The 19,659-nt window shown below is 38.9% G+C and overlaps 1 protein-coding gene across 2 annotated transcripts in view; it reads right to left on the reverse strand.

Moving 5' to 3' along the window:
* BMP2K (BMP2 inducible kinase) overlaps positions 1-19,659 on the reverse strand; it is a 118,727-nt gene that overhangs the window by 71,680 nt on the left and 27,388 nt on the right. For both annotated transcript variants that reach the window (XM_021101897.1, XM_021101898.1), the window contains exon 2: positions 1,303-1,421. In XM_021101897.1, coding sequence (XP_020957556.1) covers positions 1,303-1,421 — 119 coding nt within the window. The remainder of the gene's footprint in view (positions 1-1,302; positions 1,422-19,659) is intronic.

Below are 19,659 nucleotides of genomic sequence, written 5' to 3' on the forward strand. Positions count from 1 at the left end.
AAACAACCCAAAGGTGTTATCCACAGTTTAAAAAAAAGCCCATCAATAGATGAATCAATCAATCAATAATACATATACTACATATACGATGGAATATTATTCAGCCATAAAAAGGCATGTGGTGCTGACAAGTGCTAGCATGTGGATGAACCTCAAAAACATGCCAAGTGAAAGAAAGAAGCCAGACACAAAATGTCACATATTGCATGAGTCCACATATATGAAATATCTAGAATAAAGACAACTGAGATGGGCGGATGCCAGGGGCTGGAACAAGAGTAGAATGGGGAGCAACTGCTCAATGGGCAGGGGGGTTCCTTTGGAGTGAGGAAAAGGTTTGGGAACCAGTTAGAAGCAGTCTTTGTACAACACTGTGAATGTACAGTGTACACTCTAATTTACAACACTGTAAACACCACTGAACTGCTCACTTTACAATGTGAATTATAAAATGTATATTATGTGAATCTCACCTCAATAAAACAAAAAGAGGTTAAACGCACACACACACACACACACACACACATAAGCACTTGATAAACAGCAGATAAAGAAAGGACAAGGAAGGAAACAAGACGAAGAAGCCATCCAAAGCACTGACAATAAGAAACCAGAGAAAAAAGGGAAGTTTTGTTCTGTGATGTTTCTTAACCATAGAGCTGAGTTACTGAAATTTCCTTAATGTCCATTAAAATATTTGTCACTTTTCCCAATATTTAAAAATAATTTTTTCCTTCTTGAAGCATACTATATATTACAGAGAATATCCCCCAAATAATCGACTTCACCATATGATTTTAAAAATGAAAAGCAAAACTAACTGTTGTTTGTGAATACCAACATACACAGTCAGAGTACTGAATACCCATGGCAAAGGTAAGCCCCAAATTCAGGACAGAGGTTTCTTTTTGGATGAGGATAACTGCGCAAGGATAACGCTGGGGAGGAACACACAGAAGCCTTCAACTGTAATTGATAAGCTGGGTAGCAGGTAAACTGGGGTTCACCAATTCCCCAACTTTTCCCAAAGTTTAGAGAGCTCTCAAAATACTCCATAGTTAAAATTTATTTTAAAAAGGAAAAAAGCAAGCAGAGTAGCTTGCCTACTGAATTACAATAGGGAAAGGAGGACAGGAAGGAGTCGGCTGCATTTAGCCCTGCGTACAGCTATAAAGAATATACCTCAAAGGTTTTCTAAGTGCATAAGCCAATCAGCAGCTTGACTAAACGCTGGTTCATGTTATGGTGCAAAATTGAAAGAAACATACCAAATTTTCTAAATGGAATTACTCTTTCACTCACCATAATTGTAATTTCCCTTTTACAAATGTTGAGGTCTGTCACATTATTGACATACATTCGCTTCAACGCATGGCGAAGTCCACCATGAGTCCGCACCAGGAAAACCGTGGAAAATCCACCTAGAAGAGCAAGTACCAATTAGATAAAAAGAATCCAAAACTACTGCTAAAATCATGTAACATCATTCAGAAGCTTAATTTCAGAGGGAAATAAACTGATTGTACACAAGATAAAAATAAGAACAGTAAGCAACTAATACACTAAATTAAAATCCTAACATCGGCTTCCTACGCCAATCATAAAGTAGCACATAAAGAATAACACACTTCTCAAGTGAACATGCTTCTCTTTTAAAGGTTAAAATATTAAAAATCATTTGAATGGGAATACATCTTACACAGAATGTAGAAAATGTTACGACATAACTATATTACCATATTTTTGACATATACTAGTGATTTTCTACCCATCAGCCTCCCCCTGCGATGACAAAACACTCATGTTATTTAATATGAGGCATCGATGGGATCAGATGGGTGGGTCCCTCCTCCAGGTTCAGGGCATGAAGCAACACTGTTCTAAGGCCATAATGGGAATCTCAGTTCCTCTTGTTAGCAACTGATTTAGGATTGGATATATAACCAGTTTTGGCTAATGGGACACGAAAAAAGTCTGCTGAGGGTTGCAGTGAAAAATTTTCCACCCAGGGAAAAGGAGAGAGCTATGAAGAAGGCCCTGCTCTTCCTTCTGGCTTTTGAATTTAGTTGTGGGAGAGTATGTCTGGACCAACTGCAGCCACCTGTGGCCATGAAGGAAAAAAGAATCAGAGAGAAAACAACCCAGAACCTGACACAGTTAGACTACTGAATTAGACAACTCTGAAATCACTGACTTCCAGAACTTTCATGTGAGATGATAAATGTCCTCATGATTTATGCTCAGTTACTGGGAGAGTCTGTTAACCGCACCCAAGAAAGCATCATATCTGAAACACATGACCAGGTATTCTACAGAACAATTATTTCTGTCACATTTAAATGAAGACATCCGCCTTAAGTTTTTAAAACTCCTTCTGGCATAGGATATTTTGTAGCTTAATTATAATTTTAAAAGAAACAAAAAAAATGTCACTTTTATCAATTTGACAGTCCTTCTAAAAGAGCAAACTCAGCAATGATAAGGTACTTGCACTCCAGTTCGGTGCAAAGCACGCAAACGAAAAGTAAACCACTGGTGATAAACGAGCGGGGAAAAGAGCTCCTAGGACACTCCAGAGCCAGTCAGATCCATTCCAGGCTCCGTACTCTCCATGTCCAGGTTCAAGAAACCGTACAGCTCCCATCTTACAGAACTGGATTTCCACATACATAATGCAGGGGACATCAAATCAACCATCTCATGAGACAGCTGTCAGGAGAAAGGAAGATGGTATTTGGGAAAGGTACTTTAAGTAAAAGCTCTAACGATGCACAGCACATCTTTGTGTCCACTTAGCATTAACTTCATGTACAATGAACAAATCAGCAGCACTAATAAAGTGCTACTTAAACGGCTTGAATTTTATTTGACTAAAAAATTAAGGAAAACACTGAAACTTAGAAGATGAAAGCAATATGGGTACAGGTCAAGATAAATCATTACTAGAGCATTTGGTTGGGGACATGTTAGAGGCCGCCCTGGAACAAAGCTTCTGGAACATCACTATGCATCAGAACTGCCTGGTGAGCCAGGGCAGGAGCACTGGGCGTCAGGTGTTATGTTAGATAGTTTCCAAGTTCAGACCCTAAGTCTGGATCAGAACGCCTCAGGCCAAATATACATCTTTTGCTAAAAATCCCCCTACTCACTATCCTACTTTTGATTATGTTCTTAGGAAAATATCATCATATAAATTGGTTATTAACTGAGGCAGGAGGTATTCCACCACACGGGTCTAATCAACAACCTAGTTAAGTACACAATGAACGAGAGTAAAAATTCCTGGAGGAAACATGGAGCCTATATATCTGTTCTCAACCACACACGTAACAAAGTAACTTTATTCCTACGAATTAGGAAAGTTAGTGGAAAAATACATTAACTAAATTTTGTTCATAAAACCCCTGTTCCTGGAGTTCCCATCATGGCTCAGTGGTTAATGAATCCGACTAAGAACCATGAGGTTGCGGGTTCGATCCCTGGCCTTGCTCAGTGGGTTAAGGATCCGGTGTTGCTGTGAGCTGTGGTGAAGGTCGCAGATGTGGTGGCTCGGATCCCGCGTTGCTGTGGCTACAGCTCCGATTTGACCCCTAGCCTGGGAACCTCCATATGCTGCGGGAGAGGCCCTAGAAATGGCAAAAAAGACAAAAAAAAAAAAAAAAACCTGTTCCCGGGAGGTCCCATTGTAGCTCAGTGGTGACGTATCTGACTAGTATCCATGAGGCTGTGGGTTCAATCCTTGGCTCTGCCTAGTGGGTTAAGGATCCAGCATTGCATGAGCTGTGGCATAGATCACAGACATGGCTCAGATCTGGCATTGCTATGGCTGTGGCATTGGCTGGCAGTTGCAGCTCCAATTTGACCCCTAGCCTAGGAACTTCCATGTGCCTTGGGTGTGGTCCTAAAAAGATGAAAATGAAAACAAAAACAAAACCCAAAAACTGATTCAGCAAGGATTGTCAATATATGCTAAAATCCCAAACAAAAGTTCGCGAGAAATAGGATATTCGCAATATCAAAAGGAAAAAGATTCTTTTGCATGGGAGAAATTTGGGAGTCACTAATACTGGCATTAATACTGACATTATGTGCTTCCTGGTGTGATGGAATATAAAGTAATAAATAGCATCACCTGTAAAGTAACTCTAAACCTAACGAACCTTAAGGCCTAAATTTCAGTTTACAGAAAACGGGTGCTAGAAGAATACGGAAAATGATAACCAGAAGAAGGACTCAAACTCTGAGATACTAATTCTGGCTAGTTGTACTGTAATGTTCCATATGTAAAATACAAAAATGAAGGGAGTAGGATTACTGTAGATTTTAAAAGATATTACAATCAAATGTAATACATAATCCTTGATTACGTTTTAAAAGAAACATGAGACATGATTTTTGTCAGTGGTGAACTATTTGAAAGTAAGCTATAGGTATCATGTCATTTTACTCAGTAGTAGTTAATGGGCACTCCCAAGTCTTCCCATGAAGGCAGCCTCTTTACTAGTCCTGGAGCTTCAGCCTGAGGGGCAGGCTTCAAGTTTAATCCACATGTGGTGACCTACAGAGCTGCTCTCAAGGAACACAGGCTGTGGATACCATCTTGGCACTCTCCCTCTGCCTGCTCCAGCTCGCTGGCATCACCCAGCAAGGAGATGATACATTCATCTGGAACCCCAGTCTCTGACATGCTGCTCAGGGGACACCTCCAGACCACCTGGCACTGGTGGCCAGCTGGGCTTAGATGAAGCCTTGCAAGACTGTACATATTTGCATACTTTTAAAAGCTGATGCCTGAGGGTTTGGCTTCTAGCCTGAATCTAGGTGCTGAGATCCTGCCCTTTGGGACAGTGACAAGTCTTAGCACATCCACAACTACTGGGAGCTATTAGGAATGTAATAGCCTACTTGGACAAGCACAGAGGTTTGAGAGACAACCAAAAGCTAATGCAGGGTTGAATGACAAAGTTCATCTCTTACAGGGGGCCACTCCTTCAAAAGTGGGAGAGGTGATTGTTTCAGCTACTATATAGAAATCAGCAGAGAAAGTCAAACAAAATGAAGAAATCGAGGTATATGTTCCAAATGCAAGAACAAGATAAAACCTAAAATAAACAAATCCTTAATGAGAGATAAATAATTTTCTTTGAACTCTGATAAAGAATTCAAAGTAGGAAGTTCCTGTTGCGGCTCAGTGGTAACAAACCAAATTAGTATCCATGAGGACACGGGTTCAATCCCTGGCCTCGCTCAGTGGGTTAAAGGATCCGGCATTGCCATGAGCTATGGTGTAGGCTGCGGACACGGCTCAGATCCTGCCATGTTGCTGTGGATGTGGTGTAGGCTGGCAGCCACAAGCTCCAATTTGACCCCTTGCCAGGGAACTTCCATATGCTGCAGGTGTGGCCCTAAAAAGCAAAAAAAAAAAAAAAAAGAGTTCAAAGTAATGATTATAAAGATGCTCACTCACCAAACTGAGAAACACAGACGAACAAAGAGAGCTTCAACAGAGAGAGAGAAAAAATTTATAAAAATGCCAGAGAAGTCACAAAGCTTAAGAACACAATAACTGAACTGAAGAAATACACTAGAGGAGTTTAACATCAGACTAAATAAAGCAGAAGCTGAAAGCAGTCAACTCAAAGACAAAGCAGTGAAATTCAACCAATCAGAGCAGCAAAAAGAAAAAGGAATAAAAAAGACTGAAGATAACTTAAGGGGCTTTTGCGACGTCATCAAGCAGACTAAGATTCACATCATAGGGCTCCCAGAAGGAGAAGAAAAAGAAGGGAGCAGAAATCTCATTTGAAGAAATAAATAGCTGAAAGTTTCCTTAATCTGAGGAAGGAAACAAACCTCCAGATCCAGGAAGCCCAAAGAGTTCCACATAAGAGGAACCCAAAGGGAGACTTACATTGAGACACATTATAATTAAAATGTCAAAAGTTATTAAAGACAAGGAGAGAAACGTTAAAAGCATCAAGAGAAAAACTACCTATTACACACAAGGGAAGCCCCATAAGACTACAAGCAGATTTCTCAGGATAAACTTGGCAGGACAGAAGAAGTGGAATGATATATTCAAAGTGCTAAAAGAAAAACCAAGAATACTTCACGGGGCAAAGTTAACAGTTAGAAGTGAAGGAGAGAGAGTGTTTTTCAAATAAGCAAAAGCTAAAGATGTTCATCTCCACTAAACAAGTCTTACAAGAAATTTCTTAGAGATTCTTTAGGCTGCAAAAAAAAAAGAGTACTAATTAGTAGTAAGAACACATGTAAATGAACAAATCTCACTGGAAAGATAAATATACAGTGAAGGCAGGGGAGTAACCATTTATAAACTAGTATAAAAGTTAAAAAACAAAAGTAGTGAATTCAGGAGTTCCCTTCATGGCTCAGTGGTTAACGAACCTGACTAGAATCCATGATGATGCGGGTTCAATCCCTGGCCTCCCACAGTGGGTTACGGATCTGGCGTTGCCATAAGCTGTGGTGTACGTCTGCAGACATGGCTCAGATCCTTCGTTGCTGTGGCTGTGGCACAGGCCAGCAGCTATAGCACAGATTCCACCCCTAACCTGGGAACCTCCATATGCTGCAGGTGTGGCCCTAAAAAGCAAAAAAAAAAAAAAAAAAAAAAAGTAAAAAGAACTACAATTATAATGATTAGCTGAAAAACACACAAGAAAAAAAGATGTAAAATGTAACATCAAAAATATAAAATGTGGACAGGAGGGAATAATACTGTTGAGCTTTACAGTGGAACCAAACTTAGGCTGTTTTCAACTTAAAACGGACTACTACAGACACAAGTCATTAGATGTAAAGCTTGTGGTAACCACAAAAAAGAACCCTCCAGAGGCATAATCTGGAGGTACTGCAGTTTCAGTTCCAGACCACTGCAATAAAGCATGATGCAATAATGAGAGTCACACAAAATTTCTGATTTCCCAGTATATACAGCAGGTATGTTTACACTAAAGTCTACTAATGGTGCAAGAGTATTATGTCTTTTAAAATGTGCATACCTTAATTTAAAATATTTTATTGCAAAAATATGCTAACCATCACTATAACTTCAGTTAATTTTATTATTAACAGCAAAGATCACTGATTACCCATCACCATGAAAAATATAATGATGATGAAAAAGTTTAAAATATTGCAAGAAATACCTAAATATGACAGAGACACTAAGTGAGCAAATGCTATGGGGAAAAAATGGTGCTCAGAGAATTACTCAATACCAAGTTGCCACAAACCTTTCACTTGTGAAAAATGCAATAATTGTGAACTGCAATAAAGGCAAGTGCAATAAAACAAAGCATAATGAAACAAGGTATGTTTGTAGTAAATACCCAAAAGATTAAAAAAAAAAAAAAAAAAAAGGAATATGTGTTCCTGTTGTGGTGCAACAGAAACAAATCCATCTAGTATCCATGAGGATGTGGGTTCAATCCCTGGCCTCACTCAGTGGGTTAAGGATCTGGTGTTGCCATGAGCTGTGGTGTATGTTGCAGATGCGGCTTGGATCCCACACTGCTGTGCCGGTGGTGTAGGCCAGCAGCGCAGCTCCAATTCAACCCCTACGAACCTCCATATGCCACAGGTGCAGCCGTAAAAAGCCAAAAAAAAAAAAAAAAAAAAAAAAAAAAAAGGAACATAAGCAAGCCATCAAAAGATAAGATAGCAAGAGAAGAAACAAAAAACAATGAAACACATAGAAAAAAACTAGTAAAATGGCAAGAAGGAGTTCCTGTCATGGCTCAGTGGTTAACAAATCCGACTAGGAGCCATGAGGTTGCGGGTTTGATCCCTGGCCTTGCTCAGTGGGTTAAGGATCTGGCGTTGCCGTGAGCTGTGGTGTAGGTTGCAGACATGGCTCAGATCCCGAGTTACTGTGGCTGTGGTGTAGGCCAGCGGCTACAGCTCCGATTCGACCCCTAGCCTGGGAACCTCCATATGCCACAGGAGCGGCCCTAGAAAAGGCAAAAAGACAAAAAAAAAAAAAAAAAAAAAAAAAAAAAAAAAAGGCAATAACCACATACCTATCTATCATTACTCTAAATGTAAATGCACTAAATTCTCCAATCAAAAGGTCAAGAGTGGATGAATAAATTTTTTAAAGGCCAATCTATATGTTGTCTACAAAAGACTTACTTTAGATGTAAAGACAGAGACTGAAAAAATGAAGAGATTAAAAAATATTACATGCAAATGGAACCAAAAGAAAGCTGTAGTAGCTGTTCTTACAACAGACAAAACAGACTTTAAAGCAAAGACTGTAATAAGAGACAAAGAAGGGTGTTATATAATAAAGGGATCAATACAACAGGAGGATGTAACATCCATAAATATGTATGCACCTAACACAGGGGCACCCAAACATATACAGGAAATATTAACAGACCTAAAACAAGAGAGAGAGGAATACAATAATAGTAGGGAAATTTAAGACTTTACCTACATTAATGGATAGATACACAAACAGAAAATCAGTAAGAAAACATCAGCTTTAAATTACACAGTATACCAGGTGGGACTTAACAGATATTTACAGAACTTTCCATCCAGAAGCAAGAGAAACACTCTCAAGTACACATGGAACATTTCCAAGACAGATTATATGTTAGGCCACAAAACAAGTCTAACTACATTTAAAAAGACTGAAATCACATCAAGCATCTTTTCCTACAACAGTATTAAATGAGAAATAAATTACACAAAGGAAGCTTAAAAATTCACAATACATGGATATTAAAAAAGACGCTACTGGAGTTCCATTGTGGCTCAGTGGGTTAAGGACTCGACTAACACTAGTATCCATGAGGATGCAGGTTCAATCCCTGGCCTCACTCAGTGGGTTCAGGATCCAGCACTGCCACGAGCTGTGGTACAGGTCACAGACATAGCTCAGATCCTGCATTGCTGTGGCTGTGGCACAGGCTGGCAGGTGCAGCTCCTATTCAACCCCTAGCCTGGGAACTTCCATATGTCATGGCCAAAAACAAAACATGCTACTGAACCAATGAGTTAAAGAAATCCAAAAGTACCTTGAGACAAATGAAAATGAAATATAACACACCAAAATTTACGAATGCTGCAAAAGCAGTTCTAAGAGGAAAGCTCACAGTAATAAATGCCTACCTCAAAAAAAATGAGGAAAAAGTCTCAAATAACAACCTAACTTTACACCTCAATAATCTAGAAAAAGAATAAATGAAGCCCAAAGTTGGTACAAAGAAAGAAATGACATATATTAGAAAAGAAATAAATGAATGCTGTATAGCACAGAGAACTCTACCCAATATTTTGTGATAATCTATGTGGGGAAAGAATCTGAAAGAGAATGGATATGAGTATATCTATGACTGAATCACCTTGTTGTACAGCAGAAATTATCACAACTTGTAAATCAACTATACTTCAGTAAAATGTAAAAATTAAAAAAAAAGGATGAGAAAGGAACAATGAAACTAATAGCTGGTTCTCTGAAAAGATAAGCAAAATTGACAAATCTTTAAATATACTGACCAAGAAAAAAAGACAGAGGACTCAAATAAAATGAGAAACGAAAGAGATATTACAACTGATACTATAGAAATGCAAAGGATCATAAAAGACTACTAACAAACTGAACAATCCAGAATAAACTGATAAATCTTGAAATATAAAACCTATCAAGACTGAATCAAGATGAAATAATCCGAACAGACCAATACAGACTGAATCAGTAACCAAAAACCTCCCCACAAAGGTCCAAGACTAGACAGCTTCAAAGGCAAATTCTACCAAATGTTCAAGAATTAATACCAATCTTCCTGAAACTCTTCAACAAAAAGGAGAAGAGGAGGTAACTCTTCCAAACTCATTTCACAAGGTCAGCATTACCCTGATATCAAAACCATACAAGGAGACCACAAGAAAATTATAGGTCAATATCCCTGATGAACATAGATGAAAAAATCCTCAACCAATGAAACATTAGCAAACTGAACTCGACAATACATTAAAAGGATCACACATCACAATCAAGTGGGATTTATTCCAGGTACACAAGGATGGTTTAACATCCACAAATCAGTCGATGTGATATATCATTAACATGAAGGATACAAGCCCTACGATCATCTCAGTAGATGCAGAAAAAAATGCTGACAAACTTTAACATCCATTTATGGTAAAAAAAAAAAAAAATTTTTTTTTAATCTCATAAAGCAGGTACAGAGGCAATGTGCCTCAACCTACTAAAGGTCATATATGACAAGCCCACAGCTATCATTGTACGCAAAAGTAAAAGATGAAAGCTCTTCCACTGAGATTAGAAATAAGACAAGGGGAGTTCCCGTCGTGGCGCAGTGGTTAACGAATCCGACTAGGAACCATGAGGTCGCGGGTTCGGTCCCTGCCCTGGCTCAGTGGGTTAACGATCCGGCGTTGCCGTGAGCTGTGGTGTAGGTTGCAGACACGGCTCGGATCCCGCGTTGCTGTGGCTCTGGCGTAGGCCGGTGGCTACAGCTCCGATTCAACCCCTAGCCTGGGAACCTCCATATGCCGCGGAAGCGGCCCAAGAGATAGCAACAACAACAACAACAACAACAACAAAAAGACAAAAGACAAAAAAAAAAAAAAAAAGAAATAAGACAAGGATGCCCACTCTTATTCAACAGAGTATTGGAAGTCCTATCCAGAGCAATTAGTCAAATAAATAAATGGCATCCAAATTGAAAAGGAAGTGTAAAACTGTCACTGTTCACAGATGACATATTATACAGAGAAAATCCTAAAGACTCCATTAAAAAAAAAAAACTATTAAAATAAACTCAGTAAAGTTTCTGGATACAAAATCAATACACAAAAATCTGCTGCACTTCTATATAATAATAACAAATTATCAGCAGAGAAATTAGGAGAACAATCCCATTTATGATTGCATCAAAAAGAATAAATACCAAGGAATAAATTTAGCCAAGGAGGTGAATGATTTGTATGTTGAAATATACCTGACATTAATAAAACAAACTGAAAAGACCCAGACAGACAGAAAGATATTCCATGCTCAAGGACTGGAAGAATTAATATAGTTAAAATGCTCACACTACCCAAAGCAATCTACAGATTCAATACAATCGCTATCAATTCCAAAGGCATTTTTCACAAAAACAGAACCAAAAATTCTGAAATTTGTACAGAACCATAAAAGATCCCATATAGCCAAAGCAATCTGGAGACAGAAGAACAAAGCTGGAGCATCACAGTCCCTGATTTCAAGCTATATTATAAAACTATAGTAACTAAAACAGTATGGTATTGGCATGAAGAGATACATAGAGCAATGGCACAGAATAGAGAGCCTAGAATTAAATAAACCCAGATAGGAGTTCCCGTTGTGGCCCAGTGGGACACGAATCCGACAAGGAACCATGAGGTTGTGGGTTCGATCCCTGGCCTTGCTCAGTGGGTTAACAATCCGGCATTGCCATGAGCTGTGGTGTAGGTCACAGAAGTGGCTTGGGTTCCACATTGCTATGGCTATGGTGTAGGCCGGCATCTACAGTTCCAATTAGACCCCTAGCCTGGGAACCTCCATGTGCAGTGGGAGCAGCCCTAGGAAAGGCAAAAAGACAGAAATAAATAAATAAATAAACAAACCTAGATATATGTCGTCAACCAATTTATGACAAAGGAAGTAAGAATAGAGATGGGGGAAAGATAGTCTTTTCAATAAAAGGTGCTGGGAGAATTGAACAGTCACACGCAAAAGAATGAAACTGAACCACTATCTTAAACTGTACACAAAAATTAACCCAAAAATGGATTAAAGACTTGAACGTAAGGCCTGAAACCATAAAACTCCTAGAAGAAAACATAGATAATAAGCTCCCTGACATAGATCTTGACAATTATTTTTTGAACCCGACACCAAAAGCAACAAAAGCAAAATTAAACAAATGAAACTACATAAACTATAAAAAGTTCTCACAGCAAAGGAAACTATCAAAAAAATGAAAAGGCAATCTACTGAATGGGAGGAAATATTTGCAAATCATATATATGATAAGAAGCTAACGTTCAAAATATATAAAGAACTCATACAAGTCAAGAGGAAAAAAATTTTGATTTTTAAAATGGGTAGAAGATCTAAATAGACATTTTTCTAATGAAGATATATAGACGGTCAACAGGTACATGACAAGAGGCTCCACATCATTAATCATAAGGGAAATGCAGATCAAAACCACAAGGAGATATCACCTCATACCTGTTAGAAGAACTATTATCAAAAAGATTACAAAAAGTAAGTGTTAGAGAGGATGTAGACAAATGAAAATCCTTGTGCACAGTGTTGGGAATAAAAATTGGAGGCAGCCACTATGGAAAACAGTATGGAGGTTCCTCAAAAACCTAAAAATAGGGAGTTCCTGGCGTGGCACAGTGGTTAACAAATCCGACTAGGAACCATGAGGTTGCAGGTTCGATCCCTGGCCTTGCTCAGTGGGTTAAGGATCTGGCGTTGCTGTGAGCTGCGGTGTAGGTTGCAGACATGGCTCAGATCCCACATTGCTGTGGCTCTGGAGTAGGCCTTCGGCTATAGCTCTGATTAGACCCCTAGCCTGGGAACCTCCATATGCCATGGGAGCGGCCCTAGAAAAGGAAAAAAAGACCAAAAAAAAAAAAAAAAAAATCCTAAAAATAGAACTACCATTTAGCTCTACTTCTGGGAATTTATCTTTAGAAAATGAAAACAATAACTTGAAAAAATTTAGGCACTCCCATGTTCACTGTAGCCAAGATATGGAAACAACCTAAGTGGCCATTGACTGATGAACAGATTAAAAAAAAAAAAAACTGCTACACACACACATGCACATATACACACATATATACGCACACGTACATAATGCAATGGAATATTATTCAGCCATAAAAAAGGAACTCTTGCAATTTGCAAAAACACTGATGGACTTTGAGGACATTATGCTAAGTGAAATAAGTCATAAGAAGACAGACAAAGTTTGCTAGAGGTGGAGGGTGAGGGACTGAAAGAAATGGATGAATTGTTTTTGTTCTGCTTTTGTTTTTTAAGTTAAATAAAATGAAAAAAAATTTAATGGGGATAATGTTAGTCTAGATTTTAAAAGGCATTACAATCAAATTTAATACATAATCTTTCATTAAACTCTAGTTTTGAAAAAACCACAAAACATGTTTTTGTTGGTGCTGAACTATTTGAAAGAAAGTTGTAGATTCATATCATTTTACTCATCAGTATTTCATGGTTATTTAAACAAATATACATTCTTAAAATATGTATATTATCCTACATAACCACTTAAGAAAATAAACAATCATTCTTCTAATACACAGTCCTGATTCAAAATTACCCATGTGTTTTTTAAAAATGTATAAAGAAAAATAGGTAAAATGTTATTAGGAGAATTTAGATGATGAATTATTCACCGTACTATTCCTTCAGAATTTCTGTATATTTTGAATCTTTTCATAATAAAGTTGGTAGAAAAAGAACAAGAGACCTGGGATGTTTTCCCCAGGCAATTCCTCTCTCCCTCGCCATCCATGAACCCCACCACCACCACGGAGAACTATTATTTTACAAGATGACAATGTTGTTGACTATCCAGACTCACAACTTCCCCAAAGGCACCCTAAGTCTCTTGCCACAGAAAATGTTTATGGTATCTTAGATACCCACTGTTCCAACATCCTGACACACACAAGCACTTCATGCTTATGAAAGACTGGGCTTTAGTAGTGTTTACATCTATTAAGTTTTGTTCCCTAAGGAATGGAAGAAGAGAAACTGATGACATTACACAAGGTCTTTCTGCATTGTGTATATCATCAGACATCATGCAAATCAACAAGATATGGGAAATACTAAGCTGTCAGCAACTTCTGGTTTCAACAATTGCCAAAGAAAACAATGACATTTGAAAACTATCTTCAAGATAAGTGGAACAGGCACTTACTTGGCTGCAGGACTTGAGCCGAAGGAAAGACCCTCCTACTGGTGACCACTGGCCTATGACACATCGGAGTTTCATTACTTTAGGTTAAGGCAACAACTCCAGATGTTTCTTTTTTAAAACTGAGAATATCCTTGAAAAGAATTACCAACTTAAATTCATGCCAAAGTTATTCTGTTTGTGCAAGGCCATAAAAGAATAAGTCAGGTACGTTTTTTGGGGTGGGGAACCAAAGAAGGGGGAGTGAGAGAGAGAGAAGGCAAGAGCGCCACATTCATGCAGCCCCAACAACATCCAAGGCCTTGCTAAGTACACTATCTTATTTAGCCTTCATCACCTCATGAGGCAATTTAATGGGCAACTTATCTTCATTTTATAAATGAGAAATAAACTAAACAGCCAGTCCAATTACAGAAAGCTGGTAAGATGCAGCCAGGGGTATTTTTCTCATAAATCTCATGTTATTTTTACATCCACACGTGTCTTTGTTTTGCCAGAAGAAAAGTCTATGTAGGATCTGGGAATAACATTAAAATTTAGAAGAACAAAAAAAGTGGGATAATCAAGAGGGAACCGTGCACCTTCCCAACCCCCAAAGTTTTCTTCTCCATAGAATCTTACTTACTAAGAAGTATTCCTTTCATAGAGGAGGCCTGTAAGTCAAAACCATGTCTGATTTGGACTGCACAGTGCCTTAGAAAATAGGTATGCTTCAGGCAACAATCCAGATTTTTCCATTTCTTTTGGAAAACTTGGAAATAAGGCAACAGAGGGTCCTTATTCCTATATGACAGCAATCAGATGGAGCTGTCAGCTTCCATCCCCTTTACACAGGGCATGTGCTCTGCAGCCATTACAGGCCGCTCTATTTTGACGGTTTCAATGATTCATCCACCACAAAATTTACCCACCACACTATTTACAGCTACTGTACTTATTCAATGCTTCTCTCCTCAAATGGGTTGTAAGCCCTCTAAGGACAGAGGCTGCATACACCTCACTTTTCACAGTATAATCGACGCCTACCCCCTTGCCTGACACTCAAATATTTGTTCAGTGAGTGACTTCACATTAACAAAGTGGTTCTGCTGGAAGTGGTTCTAATTGATAAACTACAATTACTACATTGATCTTCTGTGAATAAAAGCAATTAACCTCTGGTTCATCATTTTCCCTTACTGATGAATCATTTTAATGCACAATATAAATTCACAAAACCGATTATATTAATACATGATATAAATTCAGAAACGTGAATTTCACCTCTTTGCCATGTAAATCATTCATTCACTCATTCATTCAACAACAGATTCTAACTCCTCACAAGGTGCCAGGTACTGTTCGAGGTGCTAGAAACAAAACTAACTGTAAGGAGTTCAGAGAAACCCTCTGCCCTTTGTGAGCGTCCACCCCAGAGTGACTGAGATAAGAAACACAAGTGAAAAGGATGCTAAGCATTCTGAGGGGAAAATGGAAAACTGTGTTGGGTGGAGGGACACTGAAAGGCTTGATCTAGATGCACAGGGAAGGCCTGGGGAGGCTCTGAAAGTGAGGAATGAGCCACACCGACATCAGGGCAAGTGCACGGCAGGTCGGTAAAGAGGATGTGCCAAGGGCCTAAGGCAGGAGCCGGCTAAGATGAAGGACAGCAAACGGACCAGAAAGCCTGAAGCAAACAGAGGAGAGTAACAGAGAAAGCGGTCAGAGGGTTAAAAGGGAGACAGACCGAACAGGGTCTTATGTATGGATAAGAGCCAAGACCATGCCTTTTGCCCTAAGTAAGATGGGAATCCAGTGGAGGGTTCTGAGCAGAGTCACATAACTGGATTCGTATTTGAACGTGATCACGCTGGCTACAGTGTGGGAGAGAGTAAAAGCAAGCAACACGAGAGGGAGGGAAGCCAGTTAGTAAGTTACTGCAATAATTCTGTGGAAAGACGACAGTGGTTTTGACCAGGGCAGTGGAAATAGTGAGAAATGAAAAAACTCTAGATATATCTTGAAGGTAGAACCAATGGCATTTCTTAGCAACACTGGATATGAGATACAAGAGAAAAACCGGAGCTAAAAATGACTTCGAGGTTTCTGGGCTGAAGAACTAAAGGATGACGTCAGCACTGATGGACATGGAGAAGACGTGCTGGACGACAGCCTAGGGACGCACCTCTCACAGAGTCCGCCTATCCTACAAGCAGAGGCACGGACTGTCTTTTCAAGTTTGTCTGCACAGTGAACAGCCTTAAAAGACACAGCCAGTGGGAGTTCCTGTCGTGGCGCAGTGGTTAATGAATCCGACTAGGAACCATGAGGTTACGGGTTCGATCCCCGGCCTTGCTCAGTGGGTTAAGGATCCAGTGTTGCCGTGAGCTGTGGTGTAGGTTGCAGACGCGGCTCGGATCCCATGTTGCTGTGGCTCTGGCGTAGGCTGGCGGCTACAGCTCCAATTGGACACCTAGCCTGGGAACCTCCATCTGCTGCAGGAGCGGCCCAAGAAACGGCAAAAAGACAAAAAAAAAAAAAAAAAAAAAAAAAAAAGACAGAGCCAGTGTATTCCTCTAGAGCAAAGAAAAGTTTCATTTACCGCCCAGCATAATAAAGACAACATCAGCCCCCAGAATAAACTTAATGCCATTATAAAAGATTCTGGTTCCGTGGGCTCAGGGTTCCCCTCCTGTAATAGAATCCACTATAATGTGCAGGCAACACCTGGGCCTTTCACAGTGCCCTCTGGGAACTCAGGCTCTGTGAGGTGGTGCAAACACTGACACTCTGGCTATAGCTATTGCTGCAATAAAACCCTTCATCTCGTGTCTTCTGCCAGCAGTTATGAAACTATGGCAGGCTAACTTGTAAGCTTACATTAGGGTGAATCTCTAAATCTTAACAGTTCTTAACAGATACAAGGAAGTTTGGGGGCAGAATATCAAGTTTGGGACATGTTAAGTCAGAGATGCCTGTTGGACATTCAATTGGAGATGTGGAGTTGGCAATTAGAATTTCCAAGCATAAAGTCCAGAGAAGCAAGACAGATTTACAGCCACAAGAAGGCTGACAGTTGTGTTCCTGGAAAAAAAAAATCCACCCCCCCAAAAATGATTATTTAAAAGTAAATATACTTGTCATCAAGGATGTTCTAAAATCAATAATCTTTAATATGCTCTTGGGGAATGTGGAAATTAATAAAATATTTCCTCTGTAACCAGATTTCAAGATTATGCATCATTTATCAAGAGCCTTAAAAATATTCATGATCTTCTCATAATCACAATTATAGAATTCCACCATAAAGAAACTATTAGTGAAGACTCAGAAAACTGTATTTCCAGCAACATGCAAATATCCAATTTCAATACTACCTACAAAGCTAGAGCAGTCACAACAATGTAGTACTGGTATAAGGACAGACATACAAATCAATGAACAGAAGTGAGAGCCCAAAACAAACCCATCCGTACGGTCGATTGATATATTTTGAAGCTAGAGCCACCAGGATTTAGCTGCTACTCCAACAAGAGGGACACCACAATTAAATGAGAAAAAAAGTCTTTTCAACAAATTTAGATACTAGGACAAGTGGATATTCACATGTAAATGAATGAAGTTGGACCTCTCCCTCACAACACAAAAATGAAGGCAAAATAGATGAATGACCTAAATAAGAGCTCAATATAAAACTCTTAGAGGAAAACATAGGTAGTAAATCTTCATAACCTTGGATTAGATAATGGTTTTTTTAAGACAGGACACCAAAAGCACAAGCAACCAAAGAAAAAATAGACTGGGATTATCAAATTTTTGCTTTCGGCTTTCTGCTTCAAAAAACAGTTTAAAAAGTGAAAAGGCAAAGACAACTACCCTGTTAATAAAATATTCAATTTGAAACCCTTTTAAAAAAAAGTGAAAAGATAATCCAAACAACAGGAGAAAATATGTGCGAATCTTTTATCGGATAAAAATCTGGAATCCAGAATCAATGAAAAATTCTTACTATTAAACAATAAAAGACTAATAATTCAATTTTTTTCTTTTTTCCTTTTTTTTTTTTTTTTTTTTTGCTTTCTAGGGCTGCACTCATGCCATATGGAGGTCCCCAGGCTAGGGGTCCAATCAGAGCTACAGCTGCTGACCTACACCATAGCCACAGCAATGCCGGATCCTTAATCCACTGAACGAGGCCAGGGATTGAACCCGCAACCTCATGGTTCCTAGTCAGACTTGTTTCTGCTGCACCATGATGGGAACTCCCTAATAATCCAATTTTTAAAGGGCAAAAAATTTTAATAGAAATTTCTCCAAAGAAGATATAGAAATGACCCATAAGCATATGAAAAGATGCCTGGCATTATTACAGTCATCAGGGAAATGAAATCAAAACGAGATACCTCTTCACAAACACTGGGATAGCCATGATCAAAAAGACAATCTGTTGATAAGAATGCGTAAGAACGGGAAACCCTCATACATTTCAAGAGAATATAATGGTGCAGTCACTGCAGAAAACTCTGCCAGTCCCTCAGAAAGCTAAAGTTAAACAGAGTTACCACATGACTTAGTAATTCTACCTTTTTTTTTTTTTTTTTTGGCAGCACCCCAGCACGTGAAAGTTCCTGGGCCAGGTGTGGAAGGAACCTGCACCTCAGCTATGATCAGCACCACAGCCAAGGCAATGCTGGGTCCTTAACCTGCTCTACCACGAGGGAACTACCAGTATTCTACACTTAAAAATATTTCCAGAAGAACTGAAAATATACATTCACACAAAAACTTGTACACAAATGTTCATAACAGCATTATTTATGATAGTCAGAAAGTGGAAACAACCCAAATATCCATCAACTGACAGATAAAAAAAATATGGTATTACCCAAATAATGTAATTTTACTCAGCTATACAAATTAATGACATATAGATACATGCTAAAACATGGAAGAAACCTGAAAATATGCTAAGTGAAAGAATTCAGACACAAAGGTCACATATGATCCCATTTACATGAAATGCCCAGAACAGGCAAAGCCATAAAGAAAAGAAACAGACTGCTGACTGCAAGGGTTTGAGGCAGGAAAGGAAATATGGGAAGTGAATGCTAATGAGAATAGGGCTTTTTGGAGGGTTGAGAAAAATGGTCTCGAATTAGACAGTGGTTCAAATACACTAAATACAGACAGTCCCCAACTTACTATGGTCCGACATAAGATTTTTAAACTTTATGATGGTGCAAAAGTGATAAGCATTCAGTAGAAACTATACTTCAAATTTTGATTTTTCCCAAGCAAGGGATATACAGGGGACATTCTTTTGGATGCTGAGCAATGGCAAGGAGTCACAGCTCCCAGTCAGCTCCATGATCACGAGAGTAAACAACCAAAGCACCTCCAACATTGGTTTTCACTTGCTGGACAGTAGTCAATAAATTAATGAGACATTCAACACTTTATTACAAAATGGGCTTTGTGTTAGATGATTCTGCTCAACTGTAGGCTAACGTAAGTGCTCTAAGTGTGTTAAAGGTGAGGTAGGCTAAGCTACGATGTTTGGTAGGTTAGGTACATTGAATATGTTTTCAACTTATGATATTTTCAACCTGCTATGGGTTTGTTAGGACATAGCCTTGTAAGTCAAGGAAAATCTATATACTAAAATATACTAAAAATTATTAAACTGTACACTTTA

This window comes from Sus scrofa, chromosome 8 (assembly GCF_000003025.6).
Source record: "Sus scrofa isolate TJ Tabasco breed Duroc chromosome 8, Sscrofa11.1, whole genome shotgun sequence".
Classification (NCBI taxonomy): domain Eukaryota; kingdom Metazoa; phylum Chordata; class Mammalia; order Artiodactyla; family Suidae; genus Sus; species Sus scrofa.